Raw genomic sequence first — 17,594 nt, forward strand, 5'->3', positions numbered from 1 at the left:
ACATCACCTGCTACTTTTTTTTAAAGGGAGAATTTTTTTATTTATTTTTTAGTTTTCTTTCGCTATAAAGCATGTGTGCTCACCAGAGAGAGACAGGGAGGAAAAGAGAAATCATCCCCTAGGGTGGATAACCACACTACAAACCTTCTCCATTCTCCTCTTGGGATATTGGGCATGCTTGCACATATTCCTGGCATGATTTTCAAGCCACTGCATCCAGGACTTGAATCCTAGAGTCGGTCATATGTGGGCCAGCTGCCTTAACCACCATGCTACTTGCTACCCCCATCACAAGCTATTAATCCTACACTGACTCCACGAATTTCAGAAAAAAAATCATCAATACAATAACCAAGATATAAGGTCCTTTTTATCCAACTGATGTCTACCTGACTCAAATCATATTTCACTTTTTATTACTGGCAAGATATTTGTAATTTCCTGAAAACATCTTATAGTTTTATTAATCCCCACAATTGTTTCTGTACTGCCTCTTACCTCTTCTTTACTGGAAGAACTTCATTCCCACTATAAGACCCAGTACAATTATAAACTTGTCTGTGAAGCCCCGAGTAACCTCCCAGGAAGAGTTAATTCCTTCTGGATCCACTTCCACAGGATTGAAGTGCTACCCCAGGAATGAAGCGCTACCTCAGAATACTGCTTTATTTATTTCTGAGTCTCTTTGACCTGTTTATTTATTTTAGGTTTTTGCCTTAGGGCGCATGTGCTCGCCAGAGAGAGATAGACAGGGAGAGGGAAAATGAGAAGTCATTCCCCATGGAGGATGGCCACACTGCAATCCCTTCTGCTCCACTCCCCTCCTGGGACTCTGGGCACACAGACACATGCACCTGGTGTCATTCTCGAGCTGCCAGGTCTGGGACTTGAACCGTAGTCAGCTATAGTGGGAGTCCAGTGCCTCAACCACCATGTCATCCACTAGCCTCTCTCTTTTTTCTGTTTAAACTGTGAGCTTCTCAAGAGAAGATGCAATGTCCTACTTTTTCCTTCCACCCCAGGACCCAGTTTGGTGCCTATCATGTGGTAATTACAGAATAAATATTTGTAGGAACACCAAAAGGATACACAGTGGAATAAAATTAGACAGACACTATCATCAATGAGGAAGAAAAAACACTGTGAAATAAGAGAAAATTCCATTCACAGGGGGAGAATGTATGGCTGAGAACCAAAACCCAAGAAAGCGGAGTGAAGGAAAATATGTTAGCGTAATCCAAATCTCTCCCCACAATCAAGGAGAGTAACATGGTAAAGTTTATATTATTAACTTTAAAAAATGTTTATTTTGATTAACGAATCATTATTATTATTAAAAAACATTTGCCATAAGGCACATGTGCTTGAGAAAGAGAGAGAGAGAGAGAGAGAGAGAGAGAGTGAGAGAGAGAGGAGAGAGAAAGCCACCAGGTCCTGGACTTGAACTGTGGTTGGCTATGTGGGAGTCCAACACCTTAACCAACATGTCACCTACTGGCCCCTATATTATTAAATTCTTAAAATATATTTTTCCCTGTTGCTCCTTCTAGATCTACTACCAATATAAGGGTATCTCATATCCCCTACACCTCTGAAGATGCCATAGCTCACCCAGGTATTATTGGGAACTGTCTGAGTTTACCGATCTGATTTCTTCCTTGACTGATGAATGAAATGGAAAGCTCTGTCCGCAGGAAGAGTAGGAAGACGGGACCACTCATGAGGCTTCTGGAAGACACGACTAGGTTTCCTCATCACTTGGAATTAGTAGAGTTGAGAGTGGGGAGCAGGAGCATTTAGAGTTTCTGTATCTTTTAGGGGTTGTAGTCCCATGAGCTCCATTAAAGAAATATTCTTTTGTCTTTTGTCTGTGCTCCCTGAGAGAGGCCATCCTCTGGAGGTAGGAGAGGAAAATCAGAACACCAAACTGGTGCCAATTTGACCCTTAGGGAGTCGTCTTTAGATCTCCATGTTCATTTTTTATCCCATTGGACTTCTTCCTCCCAGGAGAGGGTCACCTCTCTCTAGGGGTGGTTTGTTAAATGCAGGATTCTTCAAAATGATTTCTTTATCTATTACTGCATTTTCTTTCCCAGAGAGAAAAAAAAAAGTTTTTTTTTTTTTAAATTTTAAAGTTTTGGCCATAGGGTTTGTGTGCTCACCAGAGAGAGACAGAGACAGAGAGAAAACTGAGAAATAATACATCATGATCCCCTCTCTTCCATTTTCCTCCTGGGTTTCTGGGCATGGACACACACATGTCTGGCATGATTTTTAAGCCACTGGGTCCAGGACTTGAACTGCAGTCGGCCATGTGGGAGTCCAGGGCAGTAACCACTATGCCTCCTGCTGGCCCCAAAGTTGATTAAAATATGCTGGCGTTCTAGGGCTTTGTAAAATACTTCTGGCCACGTACCATGTCATATGGACTCATCACTATATTATTTTTTTATCATGACTTAATTTTGATTAAATGTCAGTGTGTCCAGTATGAGAGAAATCCATCCTTGGTGAGAAGACACAGGGAAATATACTTATTGGATGACTTCCCAGGGATGAAGTTTGGTTGTGTCTACACATCTTGGGGTCCAAAGAGATGCAGACACTGGTCACCAACCTTTTTAGTTACTGTCTTCCAGTGAATAGATTTTCTTGGAAGACTGGTGATCAAACTTGCTTTTTTTTCCCTGTTATTATGTTGTATATTATATAACTCAATAATACTGGGTCAAGGGAAAAGTCATGACACAGTTTTCCATGTTTTTCTGTGCAAAAATGTGTCATGACCTTCCTGATGATTGAAAGTGAGCTAGAAGAAGAGTCACAGGAGAGCTTAGAGAAACAACAGAGTGGTTACAGCCCAGTCTTGATGGCGCATGTTGGTCCTTGCTACTTCTTGGGATGCTAAGTTCATATGGGCAGCCTGGGTTTGGTTCTTGTCCCATCCTATCAACTGGGTGAGCTGGTGCAATCTTGTTATCCCAGCTACTTGGGAAGCTGAGAGAGGAGGTTCATGAGCTCAGGACCAAAGTGGGCATCATAGCAAAATCCTGTCTGAAAGTCAGGGAGGTGTTGTGCATCTGTGATCCTCGACACTTGGGTAGCTGAGGCAGGAAGGTGTTAGCATAGCAAGACTCTATGTAGACAGTAAAACCAAGAGACCAGCAAGTGGCATGGTGGTTAATGTGCTTGGCTCCCACAGGGCCAACTGTAGATCAAGTCCCAGACCTGGCAGCTTGCTTTCTCACTTTCCTTCTCTCTCTCTGGTGATCACATATGCCTTATAGCAAATTTTAAAATAATAAGTAAAATGAAATAAACATATGTATTTTTAAACACCCCCAAAACCAGCCTATGAATGTCTTTGCTTACAGGTCCTAAAGACAGGAAAGGCATGGCGTACCACATGGGCTACATGGGGTAGATACTGGGGCAGCCAGGAAGCAGACTACCAGAGCCACCCTTCTCTCCTAAATTCTGGTGGCTGTCAACATTCCTTAAGGCTCTCTGTCTCCAATGGCTGCCTGCATTTTCTCCTTTCCTCCTTCATAAGGATGTTTGTTACTGACACTCTCCAGGGGGATGGCCATGCCGCAATCCCTTCTCCTCCGTTCTCCTTTTGGGGCACACACACACACGCCTGGTGTGTTTCTCAAGCCACTGAGTCTGGGACTCAAACCACACAGTCAGCCATGTGAGATCCAGGCACGTGTGCATACATATCTAAGATCCTGAGAGGAGAATGGAGGAGAAGGGATTGCGGCATGGCCATCCCTCCGGGGATGATTTCTCGCCTGAGTTTAAGCCACCGGGTCGGGGACTCGAACCGTGGTTGGCTACATGGGAATCCAGTGACATAGCCATTACGCCAACTGCTGGCCCCTTTTGTTGTTGAATTTATAGAAAATAAAAGGTAATATATAGGAAGTATAAACAATGATTAATTTTAACAGTAGTTATTAATTTTCTTTCTTTCCTTCCTTCCTTCCTCCCTCCCTCCCTCCCTCCCTCTTCTTTCTTTCTTTCTTTCTTTCTTTCTTTCTTTCTTTCTTTCTTTCTTTCTTTCTTTCTTTCTTTCTTTCTTTCTTTCTTTCTCTCTCTCTCTCTCTCTCTCTCTTTCTTCCTTCCTTCCTTCCTTCCTTCCTTCCTTCCTTCCTTCCTTCTATTTTTCCTGCCTTCCTTCCTTTTTTTTGAATGCAAAGAGTTACAAATGTCCAGATAACTAACATGCAAAAAAATAATATAAAGAGAGTATTTTTTGATGATTTTCACATTCCTGAATCGAAGTCCTGAGGGCTTGAAAGATCTTATCCAACTCTTTGTAGCAGAGCTATAATGCATTAAGTTTAGTATCTAAAAATGTAGGTAACTTGTTCAAATACACTGCTCCCTAAAGAACCAGCAGACGAGATGGTGGTTAAGGCACTGAACTCTCACATGACTGACCATGGCTCAGGTCCCAGACCTGGTGGCTTGAAAATAATGCTGGGAAACAAATGAATAAGTAAATAAATAAATAAATAAAATAATTCTTTAAAAACAAAGAAAATAATGCTGGTCATGTGTGTCTTTGTATCCAACAGCCCAAGAGGAGAATGGAGGAGAAGGGATTACAGTGTGGCTGTCCTCCCTAAGGGGTGATTTTTTCACTTTCCCTCTCACAGTCTCTCTGGGGAGCGTAGGCACCCTATACTAAAACCTTAAAACAAAGAAACAAGCAAATTAAACTTGCTGAGGAAAGACTGACATTGGCTTCAAAATTGCATAATTGCTATATCACTGGACTCCCATGTAGTTGACTGCGGTTTGAGTCCTGGACCCGGTGGCTTACACTCAGGCTGGACGCATGTGCGTGCATGCCCAAGATCCCGAGAGAAGAATGGAGAAGGGATTGCGGTGTGGCCATCCCCCCGGGGGTGATTTCTCGCTTTCTGTCTCTGTGTCTCTCCCTGTCTCTCTGGTGAGCACACATGCTTACAGCAAAAATCTTTCCAAAAAAACCAATTTTACTCCAGGGGATTGGACTGCCAATATAGTCTGCTTTGTTTCAGCTTTTTAGTTCTAGAGCATTGTATTCCTCAGAGGATACGGTGGCAATGTAATAATTTATTTAATGAGGCTCCATGAGAATTGAGTCCTAGAAGCCTCAGTTATTATATATCTACTTTGGTTTGGTTTAATCAGTAGCAGAGGAAATGCAGTTGTGTCTTCTAGACATTTTGTGAGTGACTGTGTCTCTGCTCTTCCTGGGGACAGAGGACAGGTTTGTTTGTTTGTTTGTTTGTTTTTTAATCAGTTGTTCATGGGAGCCGCAGATCCAGGGAAAGTGAACTCTTCACTGATACCATATTGAGAAGCCAGAGCACCCTTGTAAATGTAAGAATGAGGTTTGGTGGGAGGGTTCCCTTTTAACAGGGAAGGTTCCTAACAGGGAAAAAGAAGTAAAAGTTCAACAAAACCAAGACTTTCCCTTTTTAAGATCCTGGACTTGGAAATGCTTTAGTATCAGCTACAGCTTAATATTTCTTTCTTAAAAGAATGATTTATTTGATTTTACTTATCATTATTATTATTTTTAATTTGCCACAAGGCACTCAGGAGAGAGAGAGAAAGTGAGAAAGCAAGTCACCGGGTACAGGACTCAAACTCGATCAGCCATGTGGGAGTCCAGTGCCCCAACCACCATGTCACCTGCTGGCCCCCTAATTTCTCTTCTTTTTGGTTTTTTTTTTTGAGAGATTTTTGCCTTAGGGTGCATGTGCTTGCCAGAGAGAGAGAGAGAGAGAGACAGAGACAGAGACAGTGAGAGCAAAAGTAAGAAATGACCCCCTGGAGGGGATGGCCACAATTCCTTCTCCTCCATTCTCCTCCTGGGATCCTGGACACACATGTACATGTGTATGTGCCTGTGGTGAGTTTCAAGCTTCCGGGTCTGGGACTCAAACCCCGGTTGGCCATGTGAGAGTCTAGCAACATAACCACTATACCAGCTGCTCTCCCCCGTCCTCTATATTACTTAATATGGTTCCTCTGCTCTGGCTTGCTACTCAATACCATCGGCTGCCTTTTTTCTTTCTTTTTTTTTAGAGAGGATTTTTTTTTGCTATAGGGTGCGTGTGCTCGTCAGACAGACAGAGAGAGACAGAAAGACACGCCAAATCCCTTCTCCTCCATTCTCCTCTTGGGATCTTGGGCACGCACGCACACGCACCCGGTGTGAGTTTAAAGCCACCGGGTCTGGGACGCGAACAGTGGCTGACTACATGGGAGTCCAGCAACATAGCCATTTAGCTAACTGCTAGTCCCCATCGGCTGCCCTTTTTATTCTACTTGCCCCTCCTTTGTATCCTCCACACTCACTTTAGCTTTTCCTTCTGTATCCCCGGTCCCTTCTTCCATTATTAATAACACCTATTTAGTAATTCTACATGGTCGACCGTGATTTGAGTCTTGGACCTGGTGGCTTGAACATCACACTGGGTGCATGTGCATGCATGTCCAAGATCCTGGGAGGAGAATGGAGAAAGGATTCTCACTTTCCCTTTCGCTGTCTCTGTCTGTGTGTCTCTCTCTGGTAAGCACATGCACCCGATGGCAAAAACCTAAAAAAAGAAAAAAAAAAAAAAGAAAAAGAAAACAAAAGAGTGTCCGTGTCAGTTTAGGGCCAGGTATCTTAGAACGGGAAAAAAATAAAAAAAAGGAGAAGAGGAATCAGGGAAAACACAAAGAAAACATGTAACAAACACAAAAATGAAAAGTTATCTGTTAACTGATAGGCACTGTGTTTGTGCTGGGAAAATCATGTTGTACACTGTAAAAATGTATGGTGATTCAATGTAAATTTAAAAAAATGTTAAAAACCCCAACGATGCCTAAGTTCACTTTGGAAGAATATACAGACCATATTGATAATAGTTAAAATATACTATAAAAGGAATAAAAAAATGAAAAGAGGATATCTGAAAGGAGAAAAGAATAAGAATGAATATAAAAGGAAGAGTAGGAGTTTTCAAAGTCAGCGTTCTCCAGGCAGAAGGATTGGGGTGCAGGAACATGCAGTGAAGAAAACCAGACACAATACGATGCACCTTGTATGAGGTCACTTTTGTAAAATGTACAGAACAGGTAAATCTAGAAAGAAAGAAACAAAGTGACTTAGTGGTTCCTGGGGCTGGTGGAGAAGTAAGGGGAATGGCTGCTTACGGGGATAGGCTTTCCTTTGGAATAAAGAAAATGTTCTGGAACTCTACGGTAGTCGTGTTTACATAACATGTAACTATGCCACTGAATTGCGTACTTTAAAAAGTCTACAGTGGTGGATTTTTTTTGGTTTTGATTTGCTATAGCATGCATGTGTTCACTAGAGAGAGACAGAGACAGAGAGAGAGTGAAAGTGAGAAAGCACTACCTTCCACCCCCCAGGGGGGTATGGCCAGGCCACAGTCCATTCTCCTCCATTTTCCTCTTGAGATTTTTGGGCATGCACACACATATGCCAGGTGGGTGTTTCTACTCGCTGAGTCTGGGACTTGAGCTGTGGTGAGTCACGTGGGAGTCCAGTGTCTTAACCACAATGCCACCTTCAGCCCCCTGTTATTATTTTTTAACTCACCAGAATGAGACAGAGAGAGAGGGGGAAAGTGAGAAAGCAAGCCACCAGATCCGGGACTTGAACTGCAGTGTGCCATGTGGGAGTCCAACACCCCAACCATCATGCCACTAGCTCTGAGAATGTTTTTTTTTTTTTGTAGAGCTTTTTAGAGTTTTTTTTTTTGTGCTATAGGGCGTGTGCGCTCTCCAGACAGACAGAGAGAGACAGAGAGACAGAAAGCGAGAAATCACCCCCCAGGGGTGACGGCCACGCCACAATCCCTTCTCCTCCATTCTCCTCTCGGGATCTTGGGCATGCACGCACACGTGCCCAACGTGAGTTTTAAGTCACCGGGTCTGGGACGTGAACCGCGGTTGACTATGTGGGAGTCCAGCAACATAGCCATTACGCTATCTGCTGATTCCCGCTCTGAGAATGTTTTAATCCTCTGATTTCTTTTCAGCAAAAAGTTAACTGGGTCAATTGCCAAAAAATAAAAAATCTTTTCATTTTACATACAAATATATTTATACTACAGGTAAATATACTCAAGGGCTGATAGGTGGGTTGATGGTTAAGGCACTGGACTCCCACATGGCTGACTGCACTTCAAGTCCCAGACCTGGTGGCTTGCTTTCTCACTTTCCCTCTCTCTCTCTCACTCTTTCTCACTCACTCTGTCCCTCTCTGATCAAAATGAAAACTAACTAAATAAAGCTAAATAAAAAACTTTTTAAGAAAAAGAAAATATACTCAATATTAGGACTTCTAGTTGATAACGTCTTCTGTGTATTTGTTCACTAGAGAGAGACACAGAGAGAGGTAACAGGAGAAATTATCCTCTAGTGGAGAATGGCCACTCCATAATCTCCTCTCCTTGGGAACCAGCAGTTAGCGTAATGGCTATGTCACTGGACTCCCACGTAGTCGACCGCGGTTCGCGTCCCGGACCCGGTGGCTTAAAACTCACGCTGGGTGTGTGTGTGCGAGCCCAAGATCCCAAGAGGAGAATATGGAGGAGAAGGGATTGTGGCATGGCCAGCCCCCCTGGGGGGCGATTTCTTGCTTTCTGTCTCTCTGTCTCTCTCTGTCTGGCGAGCATACACACCCTATAGCGAAAATCTCTCCAAAAAAACCCCCAAACAAACAACCCCCCCCCAAAAACAAACCATAATCTCCTCTCCTTTATTCTCCTCTCAGGATTTAAGGCACACATGTACCTGCACCCTGCATGACTTTTTAAGTTGCTGAGTCTGGGACTTGAACTGCGGTCAGCTGGCCATGTGGAATTCAGTCTGAGGATTCAGACTACCATGCCACTTGCCTCAACCACCACATCACCTGTTGGTCCCTTTGCTTTTCATTTTTAGACTGGGCCTCACTGTATCTTAATCTTGCTGCCTCAGGCTCCCGAGTAGCTGGGACCACAGGAGCAGAATGTGCTCAGCTTTTTCAGGCAGGGTTCACTGTATGCTTCCACTGACCCTGACCTTGTGATCCTCTTGCCTCAGTCTATCTGGAATGACAGGGACACATCACCACATCCAACCCTTTAGAGGGGGCGTGGGAACCAAACCTGGGCTTCTCACGTGCCTTGAGCTTGCCACACAGCAGTGCCCAGTGCACACCACCGCAGGTAGTCTCAATAATGTCTGTAACGTACTGCTGTTACCACCTCCTTCACGACAGTCACCCCAGCTCCATGGAACCTGGAAATCACACACAGTTTTCAAAATTCATCCTCCTTGGACTCTCACAAGAGGCAGATCTTCAGCCCATCCTCTTCGGGCTGTTCCTGTCCATGTACCTGATTACTCTGAGCGGGAACCTGCTCATCATCCTGGCCACCATCACCGACTCCCACCTACACACCCCCATGTACTTCTTCCTCTCCAATCTGTCTTTCTGTGACATCTGTTTCACCTCCACCACCGTCCCAAAGATGCTGCTGAACATCCAGACACAGAGCAAGGTCATCACCTATGAAGGCTGCCTCGCTCAAATATATTTTTTCCTCCTTTTTGGAGAGTTGGACACCTTCCTCCTGTCTGTGATGGCCTATGACCGGTTCATGGCCATCTGTCACCCCCTACACTACACGGTCATCATGAACCCCCAGCTCTGTGGCGTGGCGCTGCTGGCATTCTGGATTCTGAGCATCCTGGAGCCTCTGCTCCGGGCTTTGCTGGCATTACGGTTGTCTTTTTGCATGGACGTGGAGATTCCCCACTTCTTCTGTGAGATCAACCAGGTTGTCCCCCTAGCCTGCTCAGACACTCTTTTCAATGTCATTGAGATGCATCTCACCGCTGGGGTAATGGGTGTTATTCCCTTTTCTGGGATCCTTTACTCTTACTCCAGGATCATCTCCTCCATACTGAGGATTACATCCGCCAGAGGGAAATATAAGGCGTTCTCCACCTGTGGGTCTCACCTCTCCGTTGTGTTCTTGTTTTACGGCACAGGTCTTGGGGTGCGCCTCAGTTCAGGGGCTACCCACAATTCCAAGGCCAGTGCCGTTGCTTCAGTGATGTACACTGTGGTCACCCCCATGTTGAACCCGTTTATCTACAGCCTGAGGAACGAGGACATCAAGAGGGCCCTGAGACGTCTTTTCAGCACTGCCTCTTCCAGTGAGTGACAGGAATATTTGCCTTGGGTCTTGCTAAGCGCCCATGAGTAGCTAGGAACAGGAGTGGCGTCCAGGCAGGTGGTGGTTCAGTGGCAATGGAAGAGCACCCACAAGGAAAGGTCTCTGGTTCAATCCCAAAGCTTGTTTGTACACACTGGGTATACACGTGCCATGATCCAGGGGACTGGGGCTGGGCATGGATTCTAGTGTGATGATCCTTTCTCTGAGTTGTGGAAGACATAAGTAAATAAACTTTCAAAAAGAATGGTAGAGACAGTGTAGGAGGAGGGTGGGTGGTAAAAGATGGGAGGTAAGGAATCAAGGGAAAAAAAATCTTTGGACTAATATGCAGTGTATTCATGATGGGAAGATTCATTTTGTCTGCTGTAAAGATGTACAGTGACCAAATATTAAAAAAGAAAAAGAAAAGAGGGACCAGCAGTTGACATAATGGCTATGTCACTGGACTCCCATGGAGTCGACCGTGATTCGAGTCCCAGACTTGGTGGTTTAAACTCAAGCCAGACCCATGTGCATGCGTGCCCAAGATCCGAAGAGCAGAATGGAGGAGAAGGGATTGCGGCATGGCCATCCCCCCTGGGGGGTGATTTCTCGCTTTCTGTCTCTCTGTCTCTCTCTGTCTATCTGGTGAGCGCATGCGCCCTATAGCAAAAATCTCTCCAAAAAAAAAAAAAAAAAGAAGAAGAAAAAAAAGGGTTTTGCTTTAGGGTGTGTACTCGCCAGAAGGGAGAGACAGAGACAGGGAGAGGGAAAGTGAGAAATCACCTCTCGGGGGCATGGTCATGGCATAATCCCTTCTCCTCTATCCTCCTCTTGGGATTCTGGGCACACACACATGTGCCCAGAGTGAGTTTCAAACCACTGGGTCTGGGACTTGAATCACGGTCAGCCATGTGGGAGTCCAGCAGTGTAACCGCTACACTATGCCACCTGCTGTCCTGATAGACTAATTCTTTGAGAATGGAAACTTGGTAAATCCAATGCAAGAAGAACGAGAGGGCTAGTTCTGTGATATAATGGTAACACACTGCTCCAGGGAAGCCAGATCCCACATGGTGCCTGCAGTTAGAATCCCCAGCCAGATCAGCCTGGAATGTGCCCAGCATGTGCACAAGAAACCAGAATCTGACAGATTGGACGAAAAGAAGGACTGAATGCAGGTTTATTTATTTATTTATTTATTTATTTTGTTTAACTGGATGAAGAATTTCCATGCTTCTCATATCTCCAGGCCCTGTAAATATAGTACCTTTTGTAGCTATGTGTTTTCTTGAGTCTCTCCTGTATCTCCTTTGATTTGTTTATTTTTTTTGGAGAGGTTTTTGCTATAGGGTGCATGCACTCACTGGAAAGACAGAGAGAGAGAGAGAGAGAGACACAGAAAGCAAGAAATCAACCCTCAGGGGGGATGGCCACGCTGGAATCCCTTCTCCATTCTCCTCTCGGGATCTTGGACACGCACGCACACGCACCTGGTGTGAGTTTAAGCCACCAGGTCCAGGACTCGAACCGTGGTCGACTACATGGGAGTCCAGCGACATAGCCATTATGCCAACTGCTGGTCCTGATAGCTGCATATGAATAACCATGTCATAAATAGAACACAAAATAGTGGCCAGTAGGTGGTGCAGTGTTTAAGGTGCAGGGCTCTCACGTGGTCAACAACAGTTGGAATCTTGGATCCAGTGGCTTGACATCACACTGGGTGCGTGTGCCCATGCCTGGAACTCGAGGAGGAGAATGGAGGAGAAAGGACTGCAGTGTAGTCATGCCCCCGAAGAGTTATTTCCCACTTTCATCTTCTCTGTCTCTCTGTGTAAATACTCCACAGCAAAAATCTCTCTAAAAAAAAACCCCACAAAATATTTGCTAGATAGATGGGATTAGGAAATGAGACAGATCATAATCAGTCATCTCTGTCCAAGACTCTTGAGTTTATTCTTATTTGTCACAGGAACTTTTGTAGGCTGGCACCCTTGATTGCAGGTTTCAAGTTTACCTATTTTGGTAAAGGGATGAGAAATGGACCCATAAATGAGTATTCTTTCCAACTTGTACGTCTCCCACACTATACCTATGTAGCTAACAAACTTAGGCTTCAATGGCTCTAATTTACAAAGTTTCTTTTTTCCCTCCTACCCTCTAAAACGCCCTACATATAGGAAGGAACTTCAGAATATTCATAGAAAAATGGAATTAAAGTATGAGTTGAGGGGTCAGCAGGTGGCATGGTGGTTAAGGTGCTGGACTCTCACATGGTCAACCACGGTTTGAGTCATGGACCTGTCGGCTTGAAACTCATGCCAGACATGTGTGCATGCATATCCAAAGTCTCAGGAGGAGAATGGAGGAGAAGGGATTGCAGCATGGCCAGCCCCCTTGGGGGCGATTTCTCACTTTCCCTCTCATTGTCTCTCTCCTCTCCAGCGGGTGAACCTGCCCTATTGAAAAAAAAAAAAAGCTTAACAACAAACGATAAAAATACGAGTTGAATTAGGTGCAAAATTTTGAAATCCATACCTAGATTTCTCTGGTCTACCTTTTGATGAAGTTTTTGAGGGTCCCCATGTACTACATACATTGACAGCTTTCTGTACTTCTCTTTCATAGCATAGAAACTTATCAAGTGCATCTATTCTATGTGCAGTAAATGCTTGACATACATGTGACACGTGTCATGGATTTAAATTACAAAATCATCTTTTTCCTAATAATATACTTCATAAATACTTTAATATGTTATTTAACATGCAATATAAAAAAGGTTTAAAAACTTTGTGTGAACCTCTCTTGTAAAAATAAAAATAAAAAAAGGAACCTATTTTCCCTAAAGGCCTGCAGGTGGTGAGGTGGTTAAGCTGCTAAACTCCCATATGGCTGGACATGGCGGCTTGACAATGACACTGGATATGTATGCATGTATGCTCAAAATCTCAAGAGGAGAATGGAAGAGAAGAGATGGCAGCATGGCCATCCCCCTTTGAGAGTGATTTCTTACTTTCCCTCTCACTGTCTCTCTCTTTCTCTCTCTCTGTTGAGTGCACACATCCTATGGGAAAAAATTTAGGAAAAAGAAAGAAACTTGTTTCCTTGACTACAGGAACTAAAAAGATGATGACTGATCTTAGTACTTCTTTTGACTCTACATGTGTGGACATGTCCGGAGAGCATGTCTGTGAAGTCTTCTTTAGACTTCTTTCTGTATGCCTTCACAACAGGGATGGCTTTCTCTTTATCCTGATCTGACAATCAAAATTAAAGTCATAATAAAAAAAGGAAGCACCAGTTTCTCATTTTTTTTTATGGGTGAGCAGTATTCCATAGTGTATATGTGCCACACTTTTTCAATCCATTTATCTGTTCTTGGATGATTGGATTGATTCCATGTCTTAGCAATTGTTAAATAAATAAGTAAAAAAAAAATTAAAATAAAAAGAAGAAAAAAATTACAGCGGTGAGCTTGTGTGAATTTGTATGTGGTCAAAAGTAATTTAAAAGAGACGGTTTGGTGGTTGAGGTACTGAACTCTCACATGGCCAATGCAGTTCAAGTCCTGGACCTGGCAGTTTATTTTCTCATTTTCCCTTTCTCTTCCTCTCTTACGGTAATTTTTTGACTGGACCGATATGCAGTGTATTCATGATGGGGCAACTCATGTGGTATGCTGTAAAGATACACAAGGATTGAATGTGAAAAAAAAGGAATAGTGAAAAAATAAAAATAAAATAAAATGAAACAATTACTTTCCAAAGGCTCCCAGAGGTCAGCACGAGGTCAGTTCCTACAGTATGACATTGCACCTTCTCTTGAGAAGCTCAGAGTTTAAACAGGGGAAAGAAAAACAGAAATAAGCATGTCCATTTAAGTCCCTTAATTCTTCAGGTCAGGAAATGCACTGTAGTAATGGCTGGGGAAATCATTATGAGAGACATTGCATGCTAGGTACCACCCCTAAAGAGAGGTGACAACCTTCTGGGATGAAGGAGTCAAGTGGGATAAAAGATGTAAATGACTTGCAAAGATGTCTCCCAGGGGTCAAAACTGGCACATGTGTATATTCCGTTATTTCTCTATATCTCCAGCGAACATGGGGAGTATAGACAAAAGAATACTTCAATAATGAGGCTCATGGGCATTCAGTCCTTGAAAGCTGCAGAAACTCTAAATATTCCTGTTCCACCTTAAGTCTACTGTACTAATCTCAAATGATGAGGAAACCCAACTGTGTCTTCCTGAAGCCTCACGAATGGTCCCCCCTTCCTACTATTCCTGGGGCCAAAGCTTACAACTCCGTTTTTCAGCAAAGGAAGAAACCATATCAGTGAACTAAGTTCCCTGAGAATGTCTAGGTGAGCTGCAGTGTCTTTATAGATGTTGAGATTGTGGTATAGCACAAGGGACACCTTTATTGGTAGCAATGCCAGGAGGAGCAACAGGGATAAAATATAAATAAACATTTAATAATACAAAACCTTACCATGTTATTATCCTTGATGGTGGAGAGAGATTCTGGCTATACTAAAATATTTTTCCCTTTCCATCTGCCTCCTCTGTGTTGACTCTCAGTCCTATGTTCTCCTTTAATCGACAAAATTTTCCCTTATTTCACAGTTTCTCCTTTCTTCTTCATTGATGCTAATAACTGTCTAATCTCATTCCGCTGTTTGTTCTTTCAGTCATTCTACAAATATTTGTGCTGTAATGACCACATGGTAGGCACTTAATTAGGTTCTGGGGTCGAAGAAAAGAGTATGAATAGTTATGGTGGCTGAAGGCAGTGTGGAACAGAGAGTGGGGAGGAGAGGAAAAGAGTATAGAGAAGGAAAATAGGAGAAAAAATAGAGAGGCATGACATTTGTGGGACATAGAAATGGTTTATTACCTGTTGATAAGAACACTTATAGTTTTCTCAACTGGACTGATCTGAGGAGTATTTTATGTTAGGTAAATTCTCTCTATAAGCCAAATGATCCATAGTGCTTGAATGCTTTAAAAATAATGAGAATTAAATAATAATATTCTGGGGCCAACAGGTGGTATAGTGGATATAGTAGTTGAGGTGCTGGACTCCCACATGATGGACCACTGTTCGAGTCATGGACCTGGAAGCTTGCTTTCTCACGTTCTCTTTCTCTCTTTGTGTCTCTCTCTGGTAAAATTGAAAATAATAATGATAATAACAAATAAAATAAAACAAATAAGTCTTTAAAAAATAATATTCTGAAAAAAATGAAATACTATTTGATGATGATAATGTGGATACAATGTTTTTATCTTGAATGATATGTATGGTAATTGTGCTGGAAAAAGAAATATAATACACTATAAAGATATATGTGATTAAATGTAGTTTTAAAAAATAATAAAAAAGAAAAATAGATAAATTTCTAATAATTAGAAAAAAGAAAAGAGGATGACATCACACCTTATCTTGAGAAGCTCACAGTTTAATCAGGGGAAAGAGACACAGAAATAAATAAAAGCAATATCTTAGGTAGCATTGTAATCCTGTTGAAGAGGATGGATCCAGAAGAAGTTGAGTTTTCCTAGACAATTTCTAGAAGGCTTCACAGATAAGCTCATAATCATATGGAATCCTGAAGCAGCAAAATTCTTTCTGTGGACAAGGGATCAGAGGGAAACAAATGTAGAGGTTAATAAAACTATACTTTTTAAGAAGAATTATTTATTTATTTTTATTTGTCATCATTATTATTTAAAATTTGCTATTGGGGTCATGTGTACTCACCAGAGAGAGACAAAGGGGAAAGAGAAAGAGAGAGAGAGAGAGAGAGAGAGAGAGAGAGAGAGAGAGAGAGAGAGAGAAAGAGAGAGAGAAAGTCACTAGGTCTGCAGAAGGCTTGTGTCTCATGTGTATCTCATGGTCAGACTGTAATATCACTTTGTTTTGTTGCTCAAATTGTTCCCACTTTGGACATTAAGAGTCCTGTCAGATAACTTCTCTGTCTCTTTGGAATATCCCCATTATAATGGATTTCTTAGAACTTCCTTTCTCCCTGGTATTACAAGATAGTCCAGGCTCATTTTATATAATCCCTTGGTTTAGAATTAGCTATTTCACCAAAGAAGCCTGGTTCCTTCTCTTGGAAAATGGTATTAGAAACCAAGCTCCATGGTCTTGGTGGGCTCATTGCTACCAGATTCTTTGGCCCATTTCAGTTGACCTGCTAGGAAACATGTGTGCTTACTAAGCCGTGCATTTATCTGTGTGTATAAACTCTATATATGGATCTCAAAGTCTAATCTATAAGCACATGGATTATGGTAGCCTCCTCTCCTTCTTCACCTGTAAACTCGACTGCAATGGAGAGATTCCTAGCTCTGCATGAGTCATCCATTCATTTCTTTGTCCCTTTGCAGCATACATGTGTAAAAGGAGAATTGTTAACTCATATCACAGTGGAAGATGACTTTATTAACTAAGGTACAAGGTACAGCTTTTTTTCTTTTTTTTTTTCTTATTTTTTTTTTACAGATCCCACTCATTTGCAACTTTTGTTCAGCAGTTTCATCTCATCTCTGCAATGTGTTTCATACATTTGTAATACAATTAGAATGATTTTTCAGTGTGTGCATTCCCTACAGTGATTCCCTTCCCCTCTTCAATGATGTCTTTGTACTGTGAGATTTAATGGGTTTGATTATATAGATTATATAATATGTATGTATGCATATGTATATATATGTCTATCTATCTATATATCTATCTATATCTATATCATCTATCTATATAATGCCATTTATTCTCAATTCCATTATTACATAAAATAGTTTCAGTGACCTAAAAAATAAGACATAGAATCAGGGGCCAGCAGATGACATAGTGGTTACATTGCTGGACTCCTGCAAGGCCGACTGGAGTTCAAGTCTCAGATCCAGTGACTTGAAAATCACACCAGGCGTGTGTGCTTGTGCACCCAAGATCCCAGGAGGACAATGGAGGAGAATGAATTGCTGTATGGCCATTCATTTTTGAACATTGAACCACCCCTGTCAACCTGGAATAAATCCCTCTTGGTTTTGGTGTAAAATTCTTTATACATATTATTGGTTTACATTTTCCAGTATTTTCTTGAGGATTTTTGACCAGTTCATGAAAGATACTGATCTACAGTTTCCCTTTTTTGTAATTATTTCATTTGGTGTTGAAGTTAGGATAATGATAGGTTCATGTATGTACTAGGGCTATTCTACCTGCTTCTATTTTCTAGAAATGATTGTGGAGAATTGGTCTCAATTCCTCCTCAAAGTTTAGGTAGAATTTACATGCACTTTAGTGAAGAAAAAAATTCTGGAAGTGTTTTCTGTAGGGTGCATGTGCTTTCTGGA

General features: G+C 42.3%; 1 protein-coding gene across 1 annotated transcript; it reads left to right on the forward strand.

Annotated features, from left to right (window-relative positions):
- The first annotated feature begins 9,293 nt into the window (after positions 1 to 9,293).
- On the forward strand, positions 9,294 to 10,232 carry LOC102482748 (olfactory receptor 7A5). The gene has a single exon (XM_006161057.1). It carries the CDS (start codon positions 9,294 to 9,296, stop codon positions 10,230 to 10,232), a length of 939 nt encoding a protein of 312 aa, XP_006161119.1.
- The last annotated feature ends 7,362 nt before the right edge of the window (positions 10,233 to 17,594 follow it).

Source organism: Tupaia chinensis, unplaced genomic scaffold, assembly GCF_000334495.1.
Source record: "Tupaia chinensis unplaced genomic scaffold, TupChi_1.0 Scaffold138060_1, whole genome shotgun sequence".
NCBI lineage: Eukaryota > Metazoa > Chordata > Mammalia > Scandentia > Tupaiidae > Tupaia > Tupaia belangeri.